Consider the following 17,415-nt stretch of genomic DNA (forward strand, 5'->3'; position numbering starts at 1 on the left):
AGAAACTATTTTATATCCCTGGGATAATTTTGGCCATTCTTTTTAGGATTTTCTCTGATTATAACACTTTTTCAAAGCATGATGACTCAAAACGAACACAATGCTCTCAAAAGTAACCACTTACTGAGATTGAAAAAAAAGAGGGGGAGGTTTTTTCTTTCATAAGATTCAGAAAGCAAAAACATTAGGAAGAAACTTGTTTAAATGATTTTTAATTGTTACCTCAAGATGAATGTTTTTTCCAAATACTTTTTACCATATTTTTCCAGTCACAACCCAAAAATTCTCTATTCACATTTTCTGAGTATGAGGCTTCTATGAAGTGTTCCACCCAATAGAAGACTCTCCTTTTATTTTTAAGTATGTCCCTTAAAGAACTCCAAAAGGAATCTCAAATGCTATAGCTATTGCTACATGTATCAACCTCTTATTATCAAACTGAAGTTGAATCCTTAAAGATTCCAAATTCATATACAACAAATAATCAATGAGCACCAACTCTGTAGTGGATCTGTGTTATATTCTAGGGATATAAAAATGTATCCCAAAGACACTCCCTGAATTAAGGCACTTACATTCCAAAGTCAGAGACAGATGGACATACAATAAGCAACATAATGAAAATTACATTGGAGCATAGAGAAAGAAGTGGTAAATTCTACCTAAAGAAGCTAAGAAAAAAACCAAGTCATAAAAGATGAACAAAAGTCCTGTGTATCTAGTTAAGGTTTTCAATAGGGGTACTACTGGCATTTTGGAGGTGAAATTCTAGATTCATGAGCCTGTCCCATACCTTAAGGATGTTTACTCATCCCTACCCCAAACACTAAATGCCAGTACAACCCAACCATCCCACACATCATTTTAAAACTCCCCTGGAGTGGGGCTGAAGATTACTATCTGCAGATGAAAACCATTGCTAGAGCATAGGATACCTCAAGCTCAGAAATGACATAAGAAATAAGTAGGTTAGGGACTTCGCTGGTGGTCCAGTGGTTGAGAATCCACCTTCCAATGCAGGGGACGCAGGTTCGATCCCTGGTCAGGGAACTAAGATCCCACATGCTGCAGGGCAACTAAGCCCATGTGCCGCAACTACTGAGCATGTGAGCCACAACTAGAGAGCCTACGTGCCACAGCTACAGAGCCCTTGTGCTCTGGAGCCTGCACACCACAACTAGAGAACCCGCACGCCACAACTAGAGAGAGGAGCCCACGCGCCGCAACGAAAGATCCCGCATGCCTCAACAAAGATCCCACGTCCTGCAACTGAGACCCCACACAGCCAAAAATAAAATAAATAAATATTTTTTTAAAAAGAATCACTTATTTAAAAAAAAAAAAGACGGGGGAAGGCTATTTTGCTTGTTTTTTAATAGAACATCTCTGAAAGGATGCAAAAGAAAAGTGATAGCATTGACTGTCTCTGAGGAGAAGGAGGTGAATTGAGGACAGAGGGAAGGGGATTTACATTGTAAACTCAGATACAGAGTGACAAAGACAAACCTGGTTATTATATAGAGAGCTCTCTTTCACTCTTAAAAGAGTCCTGATTTATATGATAAATTATGTAGTCAACATACTTGTTTCTTGTAGATTTAGCATTATGTGAATGTATTACCTCTTCAAAAATACAAACTAAATACAATACAGTGCCTTTGGATAGCAATGTAAGACTATTTTCATTTTGTGTAATTGTTTGTGTGTCCTTAGTTTTTAAAGGGGGAGATAAATATCTAAGAAGCATCGCTTGTAAACTTGATGTAATCCATCCTGCACATATGGACCAAACTAATCTTATGAAGCACAGCTTTCATCATGTCACTCCCCTTCTGAAAAACCTCCCTAACTTCACTGTGAGCAAATAACATCTCAATTTCTTTGCTTGACCTTGAAGACTTTCCAAAGCATGGCCTTAATCAAGTTTCCCCCACTACTCTGAAACTTTAACTCTCAGCTCTTCCATGGCTGGCCTATTGCTTTTGTCTAGGTATGCCTGATTCCTTTCTACTTCCCTACCTTTGTTCACTCTGCGATCTCCACTAGGAATGCCTCAATCCATCTGAATTCTATTCACCTTTCCAGGTACCATTCAACTCAAATCCCACCTCTTTCTTGAAATCTCACCCTGAGACACATTTATATTTTACTTGTAGTAAGTTATAGCAATTTCTCTCCAACAGATTCCATGTAGGCCATAAATTAGATTTTGAAGATTTTATTAATTAAATTAAAAAAAAAAAAAACATTTGAAGAGCATCTGTTATACTGGGCACAAGGACATAAAGTTGAATAAGAGGCTTTCCCTACCCTGGAAGTTCTCACAGAAATAGCTGACAACTGGCACCATACCCCCTTGCCCTCACACATCTACCCCTCTCGGCTGCTTGCAAAAAACTTACCTCATTGTCAGCATCACATATGCACACACACACACACACACACCCAAACACTCACCCACACACATACACACACATTCCCCAGACCCAGGCCTCTAGGATCATAAAACTCAAGGGCTTTCAAAGGCTGTTTATTCCCAAGAAAGGATTAGAAACTCTGTATCCTACCGTTCTCTATATTGCCTGCTTCATAATGTTCCACTTAATTTTATGCAGTTTTCTATCATTTTCTAACTTTTCCATGAGTATGTATCTAATCTAGTCAATCAAATAATTACTTATAGAGTAACTTATTAAATTCTTTATGGTATGTAAAACAATACTATTCACATACGGTCAATACATCTTTTTCATTGATTGATATAATTCTTGATGTTTAAATGTAAGGTGAATTATTACTTAGAACATGTATCACATATGTCTGAGTCATTTACTTTCCAGAATCTCTCATACTCATTGGTTTCATTCCCAGTACCCTCTCCATTAAAAAAATTAGATAGATGATAGACAGATACATAGATAGATAGATAGATAGATGATATCCCTTTTGAGTAATAACTGGTTAGCACAGAGCCATGAACATAAAAAATAATGGAACATAATTTTATCTGGAGCACAAGACTCTAATTTAAACATAATATATAGACCTTAACAAGTCATTAACTTCTGTCAGAGTCTATGCAAAGGGATTTTTAATAATAACACCTCTCATAACGTTTCCAAGTGCGATCCACAACCATCTCCATCGGAAGCGCTTGGGGCCATCATTAAATATGCATATTTGTGGGCTCTACCCACAGATCAGTATCTCTGAGGGTGGAGCTGGGGAACCTACAGATATACCAAGCAATTGCTGATTCTTACATGTACTACATTACACTATACATGTTTGCACTTTCACATTCTATAAAAGACATTTATTTTCCCTTTACAATATCTGGAAGAGGAGCTGTGTGAACATCACTTCCAGACGCACTTCCCCGAAACAGAGAAGCTATACAATATGTTCCAGATCACACAGCACAGTGCCAAGTATTCATTTATTCATTCATTCAGCATTTATTTATTGAGTGCTTAGTAAGTGCCAGGCTCTGTTCTAGGCAATGAGATACCGCAGTGAGCAAGCAAAGACCATGGTCTTATGAGGCTTATGCCCTCCTGGTGGTGCCCCTTTCAGGCAGCCAGGTAAACATTACACAGGAGTGAATGAGATACGGCCAGGCCTCCAGACTCTTAGTTGACTGCTTTCTCACTCCACCAAATGGTGTATTCACTACAGTGCAACATATCCTATCAATAGCAAGCATAAGCAAGATGCAAGTACAATAAAAATCAGGCTTCATTCTTCAGGCAGCATGGAGAGTGGCTATAGTACAGAAGGTACTATATATAGCTAGAAGATGTAAAGCAGACTGGATTCAAAGTATGGCTTTAGCATTTTACATACCTGGGCCCCCTGTACAAGTTACCTAAGCCCTTAAGCTTCAGTTACAGAATTTATCAATACATACACCTGGAAGGATCAATGTAAGAATGAAAACACAAAAGCATATGGAAAACATCAAGCATGGGTCTAGCACAGTGTAAGTACTCAATGTCAGTTCTCTTTTCTCCGTTATCAAATTTGAATTTTATCCAACAATACCACAGCATTACCTAAAAGGCTAGATTTTAGATTTAGTTGGAGGCAACTGTAACTAGTTTGTTTAAATCTCATCATAAAGACTGCTTTCATAGATTTTATCCTATATTATACATTTAGCTGATGCCCCTTGGGGATAAAAATAACATTATGAGTCCACTATAGAAAAACCATGCATTTTGAGTTTTCTCATCATAATAATAGTCTATACTTTGGGAACATCACTCATTTTCCAGGCAGAAATATATTAGATCATCACTAAAAATATGTATATATGATAATGTATCTTTCCGTCTCTTCAAACTCTTAACTAATACAGTAGGTCCATAAACAATACGTTCCCTGCATCTCCAACCTCATTCTTCCCCTTCTTTGCTAGCTCACAATAATCCAATGAGACTAGCTCCTCAAACCCACCAGACTCTCCAGCATTTAGATGTCATGCATGGTGTTGCCCTAGAGTCATCAGGTTAGTGCTTAATTGCATCCCACCTTAAATATCTGGCCCTCAGAGAAGCCTTTCCTGACCAGCCATCCTGACAACATTAGGCTGCACTGAATAGGGTGAGGAAGCCTGGGTTCCAATCAGTCATCTGACAACATGGAGTTATGCTACAGCACAAATACACAGCTGGGCAGGTAGATACAACTTCATACGCAACATGATATAACTGGCAACAGTGCATCTGCATTGGCTGGTTAAAAATATTAGCCAGGGCTCTCAGAAGTGACCCCCCCTGTGGAACCTCCGCTGAGAGGCTTAGTGAACTGTCATATACTGCTGATATCAGGGGGAAACAACTCCTTAAAGGGGGATTCCCAGCATGGGCTGATTCGCTTCAGGCTGCTTTTATCCTCTGCTGTCAAACCACATTTTGCAGAATCTCTGGAAGTATTAAAATGGCCTGAGGCACACTGTTATACACGTCAGTAGCATCCTGTACTCTTCTTTAGAGCCTTTTTTACTTGTTTAATATTTCTTTTCTGTTAATGTTTGTCTTCTCCACTTAAGGACCGTGTCTACCTGTTGCCTGTTTAATTCCCAGTAACTGCCATAGTAGCCAGCATACAGAGGATTCCCTCTGTATATGTACAATAACCATTCATTGGGTGGATGAATTGAGAAGTGAGAGATGTGTCCGTGTGAAAGAAACACAGTATATGGAAGCCAAGTTTATTTAATGTAATACACGTGAAGTACCTAAAATAATGCTTGGCACATAGTAAGCATGCAATTAGTGTTGTTGTCATTTGCTTAGCCAGAACAAAAATCTCCTGAGGATAATACAAGAGGTGAGTTATTGACTGATAAATAATATGGTTGAGCACACGCTGTGTGGTTATCCCTGTCAGAATATAGCACAGTGTACTAAAGGAGTAATCTTTCACCTCATCCACCTCAGTTGTTTTTGAGTTAATTCATTTTAATATTTGAATATACAAATTTAAAAGTCCCATATCTTTTCACATACTCACAATTGAGTACAACGCTATTAAATAAAACCACTCACAAAAATAATGTCTTGACCATATAAGTACCTCTATGGAAAAGAGCAAAGAGATATATATATCCATGCTTCATTCTCTCAATGGATAGAAAGAAAATTGGTGCCCTTGAATATTGTAAGGAAAAGCCACACACATTCTTTCTAAGACTTGTGAAAATGAAAGAAAGAAAGTACAAAAGACCATATATTTTAAGTCACTGAAATCCCAACACCTACTTTAAAATAATAAAAAGAAAATCTGTAAAAAAAAAAAAAAAGACTTGAGGTCATTCTGCCTCATCTTATTCCAACACTGCAGCAATATTTCCTGAAGAATTAACTGAAGAAAGTGATTCAGGGAAGGAATACCTACTGGAAAAAGTTTTTTAAGGCTATCAATCTAATTTGTTTTGGAAGTGGATTTTTTTAGTATTTTTATTTACTAAGCTTTCACACTTTTTTTTTACTTTATTTAACGGCATGTGTAGTTTTCCCCAAGAGTCCATTTTCTAAGAGTCTTTGATCTAACCATCCACGTTTTGGTCGTCTATATACTTTTTGGGAACTTCCTATCACCAATGCAAAAGGAATGTGGTTATAAAATCAAATAATTCTTTCACTGTCAGAATCTAATGCATTAACAATCAGACACAACTATGTCCGAGCATTAAGCAACAAATTTTAAAATAAACAACCACTTATAATACTCCAGAGGGAAAAAGAAAACCCTCCACTATGTATATACATCAAATGAAAGTACTCTGGTAGAAATGGACATCCGCGGACTAGTCTAGTCAGCCATTCTACTTCACACGAGGAATATTCCTAAGTCACACAAAGGTGCCTTTACTAAGCTTGAATGATATAATACATATGGAAAATGTGTTCACCACTTGATCTATTGCTTCTTGCTAAAAAGGTTGTTCTTTTCCATGGGGCCATAATGACATTAAGCCTCGAGTACATTCAGAATAAACATTTCCATTTTTAACGTCATTCACTTTCCGTGGTTTTTTCCTAAAATTAACTCATGTTTAAGCCTATGGGGTTAGCAAAGATGAAAATCTCTTTGGAATAAATAGGGGAAGAAATATGAATATTCTAAAGAAGGAAACCTACCTCGGGCCCCGTGATGTGCATCAGACCAGAAACAGCAGAGGCAACGGCATCGTACCCAGCTCGCTGAGACAGTGGGCCTGTCTGACCATACCCTAAGACAACAAGAAGAGATATATTTAGCACCACCCAGGGAGAGCAACAGTACAATAGTGTGTCAAAACCATCTGTATCCAGAAATCCTACAGCATTTTGTTACTATTAGGTCTATACTATCCCTTGAAGGAGGCTGTAAAGTTTAATCATGGTGTTATACCCCAGAAGATTGCAAACTGGTGACTTGTGGGCCAGATCCCCATTATACAAATGTTTTGTCTGGCCTGAAGAGTGTTTTGAAATGTTTTTATTTAGTTTCCAACATTTAAAGATCAGGAGATAGCACATAATATACAAATTTCTGGCTTTTCTTGAAAAACCAGAAAACACATTCAAAACTAGGCTCACATCCTCACATGCCAATAATCAGTTAAGGTTAAGTAATAGTTCTTCCCTTTACACAGGGCATAAATTCTCCAATTTGCCCCACTCTCCACCCCTCCTTAATCCTTTATGCTTCAGTCTGATTCAATCATTAACTGACCTTCCAGACTCCAACAGGTATTTGCTACTCTTGCTGCATATAAAACAATATACAAAGTAAAACAAAACAATGTCTCCCTAGGTTCTATTTACATATTTTTTCAAGTATGCAAAGAAAATACAAATGATAATTTAAAATTTGAACATAAATAGAATTAATACATCTCCTGCCAGTGCTTTTTAGGATTACAAAGAGAAGGTGAAGGTGTCACTTTTTTTTGCCATCAGCAAAAATTAAAAGAACATAAAGGGACTTCCCTGCTAGTCCAGTGGTTAAGACTCCACGTTCCCAATGCAGGGGGCCCAGGTTCAATCCCTGGTCAGGGAACTAGATCCCGCATGCCGCAACTAAGAGCCCACATGCCGCAACTAAAAGATCCCGCATGCTGCAACAAAGACCCAGCGTAGCCAAATAAATAAATAAATATTTTTAAAATAAAATAAAATAAAAGAACATAAAAATATTTTATCCTGCTCTCCTCAGTTCTGGTGCTTATTGTTGGAAAATAAAGGTTATATGAGGAGCTAAATAACTCTGTCTCCAAATCCCATATATTTTGCTTGCTTCTCCAGCAACCTGGAACACTCTCCCTCTATTTCACTCCATATATGTACATACCTCACTCCCTCACATCCTCCAACTCTGCACTGAAATGTCTCCTTATTAGAGAGGTCTTCCCTGAAGAACTTTTATGAAAGATCACTCTCACTTTTCACTCTTAAGCCCCATTACCTCATTATATTTGACTTCACACCTCGTATCACCACAAGATATATAATGTAGTTTATTTATTTATTTTCTGTATCCTCCCTACTCAAAGGTATGCTCAAGAGAGTTTTTCTAATTTAATTTACTGCTGTATTGCCAGCATCTAGAATAGAATTCAGTAATGGTTACCAAATGAATAAATGAATGAATACTGGTTATATAAAAACAATTATCTTTAAAAAACAAATTAATGAATAAAGAAACTAAAGAGGCTTTTTTTCTGTTTTGTTTTGTTTTTGACCAAAATGATAATATAGGAGGCCAATTTCCTCCTCCCATGGACACAGTGATTGTACAGCTACACACAAAGCACTTCTCTCCAAGAGAAACTGAGAACTGAGAACTAGAGAAATCCAGATGAATGACTCTTATACATTGGGCAACAGAGACAATACCCATATCGAAACTGGTAGGAAAGGCTGAGACACTCTCATCATAAACCTCACCCCAGGCATAGAACCATACAATTAGGAGGAAACCCCAAACTCCCAGCTTCTCCCTGAGGAACAGGCAGTACAGACAGCACATCTAGTGTCCCAAACTTTAAGGCTCCCACCTGAGAAACAGTCCCCTAAAACTCCTATCTCTGATGGCCAGCATTCATGAGTCCTACAGGACTATGGCAAACAAAGAAGAAGTTACTGATAGGATCATGAGCACTAACCACAACTATCCCCCCAGGTCTCAGGACTGAAGGAGGAGCAAAAACATCCATCTCCCAGTCTTTCCCTGGAAAGGGTTTGACTTCATACCTTACAAGCTGTTGCCTCAGGGTCTAGACACTAATTGACAACATCTAACTGATCCTACCTGGAACCTGAAAGAATCAGTGGGCGCTTACCCCACCTTCTCCATCCAGCTCACTCCAACAATAAAACCAGGTCACCATCATCTCTCTAGAAGGAGCTTCTATACATGTCTCGTGCCCCACCTTTTGCAGCTACTGCCTGGGAGATGGGCCCCCATATCACCTGGCTCTGACTGTCAATAGAGCTTGCAGTTAACAAGTCCCACTGGACTATAGCAAACAAATAAGCAGTTTGTAATGGGCTCAAGGCTCAGTGCAAGGGAGAAGACAAAAAGCCTACCTCCCAGTTTCTCCCCAGAAAGTGCTTGATGGCATACTTTCCCAGCTGTTGCCTGAGGGTCTGGCTTTGAATCAGCCTGTATCTAAGTGCTGACTACAATCATCCCCTTTGGAACTTAAATGGCTCTTCTCATACCCTCAACTACTAAAAGGCATGAAGAAGGACAGTGGTTTGGACAGTCACAAAGGTTTGAGAGGCATCCAGGAGTTCAGGCTGGGCTGATTGACAGGATTCATCTGCTACACAAGACCATTCTGTCAAGACTGAAAGAGGTGCTGTTGAGCTAATGCACAAAAACCGACACAAGCATTCAAGAAAAATGAAGAAACAAGGGAATATGTTCCAAACAAGAGCACAATATAAATCTCCAGAAACCAACCTTAATGGAACAGAGAAAAGTGATTTACCTGACAGAGAGTTCAAAATAATGCTCAGAAAGATGGTCACAGAGGTCAGGAAAGCAATGCATGAACAAAGTGAGAATTTCAACAGAGACTGACAATATTAAAAAGTACCAAACAGAAAGTATAGAGGTAAAGAATAAAATAACTGAACTGAAAAATTCAATAGAAAGGTTCAACAGCAGGCTAGATCAAGTGGAAGAAAGAGTCAGTAAATTAGAAGACAGAGCAGTGGAATACATCCACTCAGTGAAGCAAAAAGAAAAAAGACTAAAAAAAGGAGTGAAGATAGCTTAACAGATTTATAACGCACTAAAAAAATGGGGCAATATACACATTATAAGGATCCGAGAAGACGGGGGCGGGGGGGACCTTATTCAAAGAAATAATGGCAAAAACTTCCCCAACCTGGGGGAAAAAAACAGACATCCAAATCTAGGCAGCCCAAGAAGTACCAAATATGATGAATCTAAAGAAATTCACACCCAGACATCATAATTAAATTGTCAAAGACAAAAACCTTAAAAGCAGCAACAGAAAAGCAACTTGTTAGGTACAAGGGAACCCTCATAAGACTACCAGTGGATTCTACAACAACCTTGCAGGTCAGAAGGCAGTGGGATGAGATATTCAAAGTGCTGAAAGGAAATAAAAAGACTGCCAAACAAGAATGCTCTACCCAACAAAAGAGTCCTTCAGAATTGAAAGAGAGATAAAGAGTTTCCAGACAAACAAAAGCTGAAGGAATTTATCACCACTAAACCGGTCTTACAAGACATGTTAAAGGGATTTCTTCAAGCTGAAACAAAAGGATGCTAATTAGTAACATTAAAACATATGAAAGTTTAAAACTCACCGGTACAGATAAATATATGGTTAAATTCAGAATACTCTAATATTGTAATGGTGGTGGGTAAATCAGGTATAACTCTGGTATAAAGATTAAAATTAAAAATATTAAGACCACCTATAACTACAGTAATTTGTTAATGAATGCACAATATTAAAAAGATTTAAATTGTGACATCAAAAACATCAAATGTTGGAGAAGAGTGTAAAAATGTAGAATCTTCTTATACATTTGAAGTTAGGTTGTTATCAGCTTAAAACAGTCTATTTTAGCTATAAGATATTTTATGTAAGCCTCATGGTAACACAATGCAAACCCTATAGTAGACATACAAAAGAGAAAGAGAAAGAAATCTCAGCATACCACTACAGAAAATCATCAAATCACAAAGGAAGATAAACAAGAGGGAACGAAAGGAAAAAAGAAATGACAAAACAACCAGAAAACAATTAACAAAATGGCAATAGTAAATCCATAACTATCAATAATTACTTTAAATGTACCTGGACTAAATTTTCCAATCAAAAGACACAAAGTGGCTAAATGGATAAAATAAACAAGACCCAACTATATGCTGCCTACAAGAGATTCACTTCAGCTTTAAGGATACAGACTGAAAGTGAAGGCATGGAAAAAGATACTCCATGCAAATGGAAACCAAAAGAAAGCAGAGGCATCTATACTTATATCAGATAAGGTAGACTTTAGGACAGAGACTATAATAAGAGACAAAGAAGGACTTTAAATTGATATAATGATAAAAGGGTCAGTCCAACAAGAGGATATAACATTTGTAAATATTTATGCACCCAACAGAGAAGCACCTAGATATATAAAGCAAATATTAACAGACCTGAAGGGAGAAAGAGACAGCAATACAATAACAGTAGGGTACTTCAATAATCCACTTTCAACAATGGCTAGATCATCTAAACAGAAAATAATAAGGAAATATTGGACTTAAACTACATGTTAAACCAGATGGATTTAACAAACATTTACAGAACATTCATCCATCAGCAGCAAAATACACATTTCTTCTCAAGCACACATGGAACCTTCTCAGAATAAATCATGTGCCACAAAACAAGTCTTAATAAACTTAATAAGACTGAAGTCATGTCAAGCATATTTTCTGACCACAATGGTATGAAACTAGAAATCAATTACAAGAAGAAAAGTAGAAAACTCACAAATATATAGAGATTAAACAACATGTTACTGAACAACCAATGTGTCAAAGAAGGAATCAAAACATAAATCAAAAAATTCTTTGAGACAAATGAAAATGGAAATACAACCTACCAAAATTATGGGATGCAGCAAAAGCAGTTCAAAGGGCAAAGTTCATATGATGAATTCCTACATCAAGAAACAAGAAAGGGGCTTCCCTGGAGGCACAGTGGTTGAGAATCTGCCTGCCAATGCAGGGGACACGGGTTCAAGCCCTGGTCTGGGAGGATCCCACATGCCGTGGAGCAACTGGGCCCCGTGAGCCACAACTACTGAGCCTGCACGTCTGGAGCCTGTGCTCCACAACAAGAGAGCCCGTGCACCGCAATGAAGAGTGGCCCCCGCTCGCCGCAACTAGAGAGAAAGCCCTCACACAGAAACGAAGACCCAACACAGCCAAAAATAAATAAACAAACAAATAAATAAATAAATAAATAAGAAACAAGAAAGATCTCCAATAAACAACCTAACTTTGTACCTCAAGTAACCAGAAAAACAAGAACAAATGAAGCCCAAAGTTAATAGAAGGAATAAAATATCAAAGAACAGAAAAGAAATAAACAAAAGAGAGACTAAAATTACAATAGAAAAGATCAATGAAACTAAGAGCTGGTTCTTTGAAAAGATAAACAAAATTGGCAAACCTTTAGTTAGACTCACCAAAAAAAGAGAGCAAGAACTCAAGTAAATAAAATCAGAAATGAAAGAGGAGATGTTACAACTGACACCATAGAAATACAAAGAATCAAAACAGACTACTATTAACAATTATACACCAACAAATTGGACAATCTACGAGAAATGGATAGATTTCTAGAAACTTCAAGACTGAATCATGCAGAAACAGAAAATCTGAACAGACCAATTACTGGTAAGGAGATTAAGTCAGTAATCCAAAACCACCCAACAAACAAATGTCTAAGACCAGAGGCTTCACTAGTGAATTCTACGAAATATTTAAAGAATTTCTATTCCAGAGCAGCTAGTTTATAGCTGTAAAGGGCATCCTAGACCAGACTTCCAGTCTTGAACACAATGGTTTTTAAACCACCAGTATCCCCAGCATAAAACAGGCCTCCAGGAGTAGAGAGAAGCTCCGCCGTAAGGCAGGAACACTCAGTGCTAGTGAACCACCTGCTATCTCAACAGGAAGTCAAGAGAATGAATTAGCTTCAGTCCACTCTAGGTAGAGAATATCAGGAGCTCAGGCTTCTGGCCAGGAGCCCAAATGCCTCAAATGAGACAAAGAGAGGCCCCTCACCCATCAGCACAACTCTAAATGAAGTCTTCTAAACAAAGGCCTGCAGGAAAACATGCTCATAAAAACGAACAGTTTGCTAAATAAAAAGGCACCATAATACTTGCCTTGTGATACAAATTCTCTTGTTCAGCTTACAACAAGGGGGAAGCACAAATAGCCTAATTACTTTAAATTACAACTTCCAAGTATCTCTATTAAAGAGAAATATAAATAGTTACTCTCAGGGAGGCAGTATGGCATAGTGAATAAGAGCATAAGTTTTAGGATTGAAAAAAATCTGAATTGAAATTATAGCTCTGCTAACTACTAAATCTTCAACAATTCATTTAATCTCCCTGAGCCTCAATGTCCACAGTATTCACATTTATCTCATAGATATATTATGAGGATTCAATTTGATAACACAGCATAACTAAAGTACATTTTACAGTGAGAGCTAAATATACTTAGTTAATAAATATGCATTGATTAACATACTACTAACATAGTAGCTTGCCCTTTCCACAAAATATTGAGAATAACAAAAATTGCCTTGAGGTATGTTGAAATGATGAGGAGAATAAATATTCTAAGCATTGCAATTATGTTGTTTAACAACCCATTAAAATGGAAAGTTTTTGTACTTGGAAACCAGCACATGTTCATTTTAGAAAAGAAACTTGTGAATAATAACATATATTTTTGGTAATATGATTCAAAAATTATTCCACCTTTCACCTTACACTTGCCTTAACTACTTAAATACTGACAACCAATACCATCATCAACAAATATTTATAAAAATAAATTTAAAACAGGAAACTGACATTACCAAAATGGTATTTTGCAAAGATTACTCTGCTGGCAATGTGAAGACTGAATTATTTATTAATAATTTAACAAAGAGCTGAAAAACTGGTAAGCACAGGATCCAGATAGTTCTTCTTACTTTTATTTTTAGTTTTACAATTCCAAAAACGACCATGATCAAAATCCAAATTACAGAGGAAAAAGTTAAGCATGTTAGTTCTATTTTATATTCAAGTAAGGGAGGTAAGGAAAACCTAGGAGGTTATGGAAAATCAGAGAGGAACATCTTTCTCTCTGTATCCTCTCTCCTCCCTCTCTCTCCACTACCCCACCCCCTTACTCACCCACATTCATTTTAAGGAGCAATCTCGCCATCTTGTGGCTTTTACAAACATTGACTATAAAGCAAAACTTGAACTTCCAGACATAAGTAAAAAATGCAAGGGAAGGAAACTAAATGGAAAAGATTTCTTGTCTTTTAATATTTGCCCTGAATACCAGATGCTCTGGCCTGCCCACTCCTGGCTTCACTCATTTTTCTTCTTAATCATGTCTAACTTTTTGTTTCCCTTTTCTCCTTAACCAAAACAGGAGTATGTTTAAAGTTAGTATCATTCCAGTAGCTACAGAAACTCCAAAAATAGATTGTTTACCTGAAAGGAGAACAGAAGCAATAGAATATTTTACAGTAAATTATGTAATCCTTCAAAATGTATACAAATGTCTGGACTTCTTTCCCTGATCATTTTCTAGTATATAGATTGTTTCTGAATTAAAAGATTATGAACTCAATGCATTTTATTTTTTAAAAATATTTATTTTCTTATCTGTCCACTGAAAAGGCCTAGAAGCAAAGACTAACCCAGTAGCGGTGAGCGTCACCAGTATCCAGACGGTGGTCTCTAAATGCCATTTTCCACTAAAAGAAATTAAAATTCCTTGGGGAAATGGTTGACTCCAGGATAGGGCAGGAAATGTACAAAATGCACCTGGAATATATTGTTATACCAGAAATCAAAGAAGCTATCAGACTATTAGTCATGTCAAGAGTATGCAGAAGCCAACTTAAAAAGGCCTTGGGCTTCCCTGGTGGCACAGTGGTTGAGAATCTGCCTGCTAATGCAGGGGACACAGGTTCGAGCCCTGGTCTGGGAAGATCCCACACGCCGCAGAGCAACTAGGCCCGTGAGCCACAACTACTGAGCCTGCGCGTCTGGAGCCTGTGCTCCGCAACAAGAGAGGCCGCGATAGTGAAGAGGCCGGCGCACCGCGCTGAAGAGTGGCCCCCGCTTGCCGCAACTAGAGAAAGCCCTGGCACAGAAACGAAGACCCAACATAGCAATCAATCAATCAATCAATCAATCTTTTAAAAAAAAGGAGATTTAAGAGACATATCAATCAACCGCAATGATTAGACTTCATTTGGATCCCAATTCAAATTAACAAACTATAAATAGAAAGAGAGAGAACTGGGAAAATCTGAACATCAACTGCATATCTGATGTTATTAAGGAATTATAGGTTTTTTTTAATTTACATGTGATGACACTGGGTGTTTATGCTTTAAAAAGAGTCCTTTTCTTTTAGACATATTCTGAAATATTTAGAAATGAAATGATATGAAGTCTGAGATATGCTTTTAAGTAATCAGGGGAGGGAGAATAGGTGGGGTTGTAGGCAAAATAAGATTGGCCATGAGTTGATAATTATTAAGCTGGATAATGTGCACCTCAAGAGCCATTATACTATTCATTCTACTTTTATGTAACCTTAAAATTTTCCACCATAAAATACCAAAAAACAATTAATTTAAGAATGGCATGCAAATTTCATTTTGTATGTCTAAAAGTACCCCAAGGAATATTAGAGCTGAACGGACCTGGGGCAAAAATTCTTGCTTTACAGATGAGAAAACTGAGGCCCACAGAGGTTAAGTGACTTGTCTAAAGTCATAAAGCCAGTCAATAGCAAAACTAGAGCTAACACTGAAGTTTTCAGTTTCCCAGTCTGGTTCTCCTTCATCTGAACAGGATGTCTGAAGACTCTTAGCCACTTTCTACTTTATACTTTATAGGATTAATTCAGAAACAAATTCAAGACCCAGTCTCAATAAATGTTTTTGGTTTTTTTAATTTGCGTGCTTTGTTTTGTAGACATCTCCCTTATCATACCTTTTTCCTCCACTGTGACAATTAAATGAGACCATTTAGTAAATGGGCCAAAGTTTCACATTCTTATGGCTTTTCACTCAACTTTTTCTATTGGCATTGTGAAAAACCTTCCTGTTGATTTGAAAGATTTCCCACAATCATACCTTGCATTTAATAGGGTTTGTCCTTCTGTCACATGCATAATGATTTAGAGTCTCACAGTCACACCCTGTTTTGGTGGATTATTTTTTCTTTTTCCCTCAGGTCACAGATACAGCATTTTTAACTGTAAGATACGTACCTTTCTACACCCAGGATTACAAAACTAACCTCAGCAGGATTCATTGAGTTTCCTGTAAACCTCAATAGGGCAAGAGAACTCCCTGCAAACATGCTAACCAATCAAAACTAACACTTAACCAAGGACTCCATAAAGCAAGAGTGGTAATTTAGGGTGATGGCGGTAATAATAATGATAATAATTAATAATAATAAGAGTTAACATGTACAGAGCACTTGCTATGTTCCAGGAACTGTGCTGGTGCTTTGTATGTGTCATCTGATTTAAGTCTCACAAGACTTACATGAGGTAAATTTTATTATCCTATTTGAATTACTATTGAGAAAAATGAGGTTCTGAGAGATTAAGTGCCTTACCCAAGGTCACAAAGCTACTTGCTGTGATTCTGTAACTAATTACTGACGCTTTGACACTCATTACAATGTAACCATTTTTGAACAATATTTCCATGAGTATTAATAGTTCATACATTGTTCAAAGACCAAAAATGTGACTAATATGGTTTGCTACCTCAATAACCTATGAAATTAGATCCCTCAATCTCTATCACAGAGAGGCAGCAAAATTGGTTGATTAATCGTACAGCACCTAAAACATCTGAAATACTAAGAAGTATATGTTCCTAGTCACAAAAGGCAAATAAATTTGTAAATTAAGCAGTATTACTACAATGCAGCAAAAAGAAGCATACTAAGAAAAAATGCTTATATTGATGATAGCTGGTAATACAGAATTACCACTTTTTTATGATATCCAATTTGATGATACTAATATATAAAAATATATTTTGTTTGACAATTGCTTCTTATGCATAGGCTTCATTTTCCCCAACTAGTTAGTATAACACTAAGCAGACAGTGGAAACTTAATAAATACTCATCAGCTGACTGGTGCATATTTTTGTATTTTATACTATTTCATGCATGCCTATGATATTCTTCACATAAACTATCAAAATAAATTTTTTTTTACAGGGCAGACAAGAGTAAGGGGTAACTGGGTGTCAAGATACTATCTTGCTTATAATATACAGTGTGTTTTTTATGGAAAAGAAGTAAAAAGTCTTCAAAACTCTCATCATCCAAATAGAGTCTACAATTGCAAAAGCTTTGGTGATCATGCCAATGCATCCTGCTAAAAGTGACTTTAACTACATGCCCAATCATATAAGTACACATACACACACACACACACACACACACACACAGATTAACCTAAATCTCAGAAGACTTATTCAAGTAGGAAGGGAAAAAACTATTATAAATCACAATGATATAATGAAAATAAATTGCAGAATCTGCCATTAAATTAAGAATTCAAACATATTTTCATGGAATCTATTCGAAAGAA

General features: G+C 37.0%; 1 protein-coding gene across 2 annotated transcripts in view; it reads right to left on the reverse strand.

Moving 5' to 3' along the window:
• Window positions 1–17,415, reverse strand: part of SUGCT (succinyl-CoA:glutarate-CoA transferase) — a 679,336-nt gene that overhangs the window by 606,329 nt on the left and 55,592 nt on the right. For both annotated transcript variants that reach the window (XM_068550340.1, XM_068550339.1), the window contains exon 7: window positions 6,648–6,739. In XM_068550340.1, the coding sequence (XP_068406441.1) occupies window positions 6,648–6,739 (92 nt within the window). The remainder of the gene's footprint in view (window positions 1–6,647; window positions 6,740–17,415) is intronic.

Source organism: Eschrichtius robustus, chromosome 8, assembly GCF_028021215.1.
Source record: "Eschrichtius robustus isolate mEscRob2 chromosome 8, mEscRob2.pri, whole genome shotgun sequence".
Taxonomy (NCBI): domain Eukaryota; kingdom Metazoa; phylum Chordata; class Mammalia; order Artiodactyla; family Eschrichtiidae; genus Eschrichtius; species Eschrichtius robustus.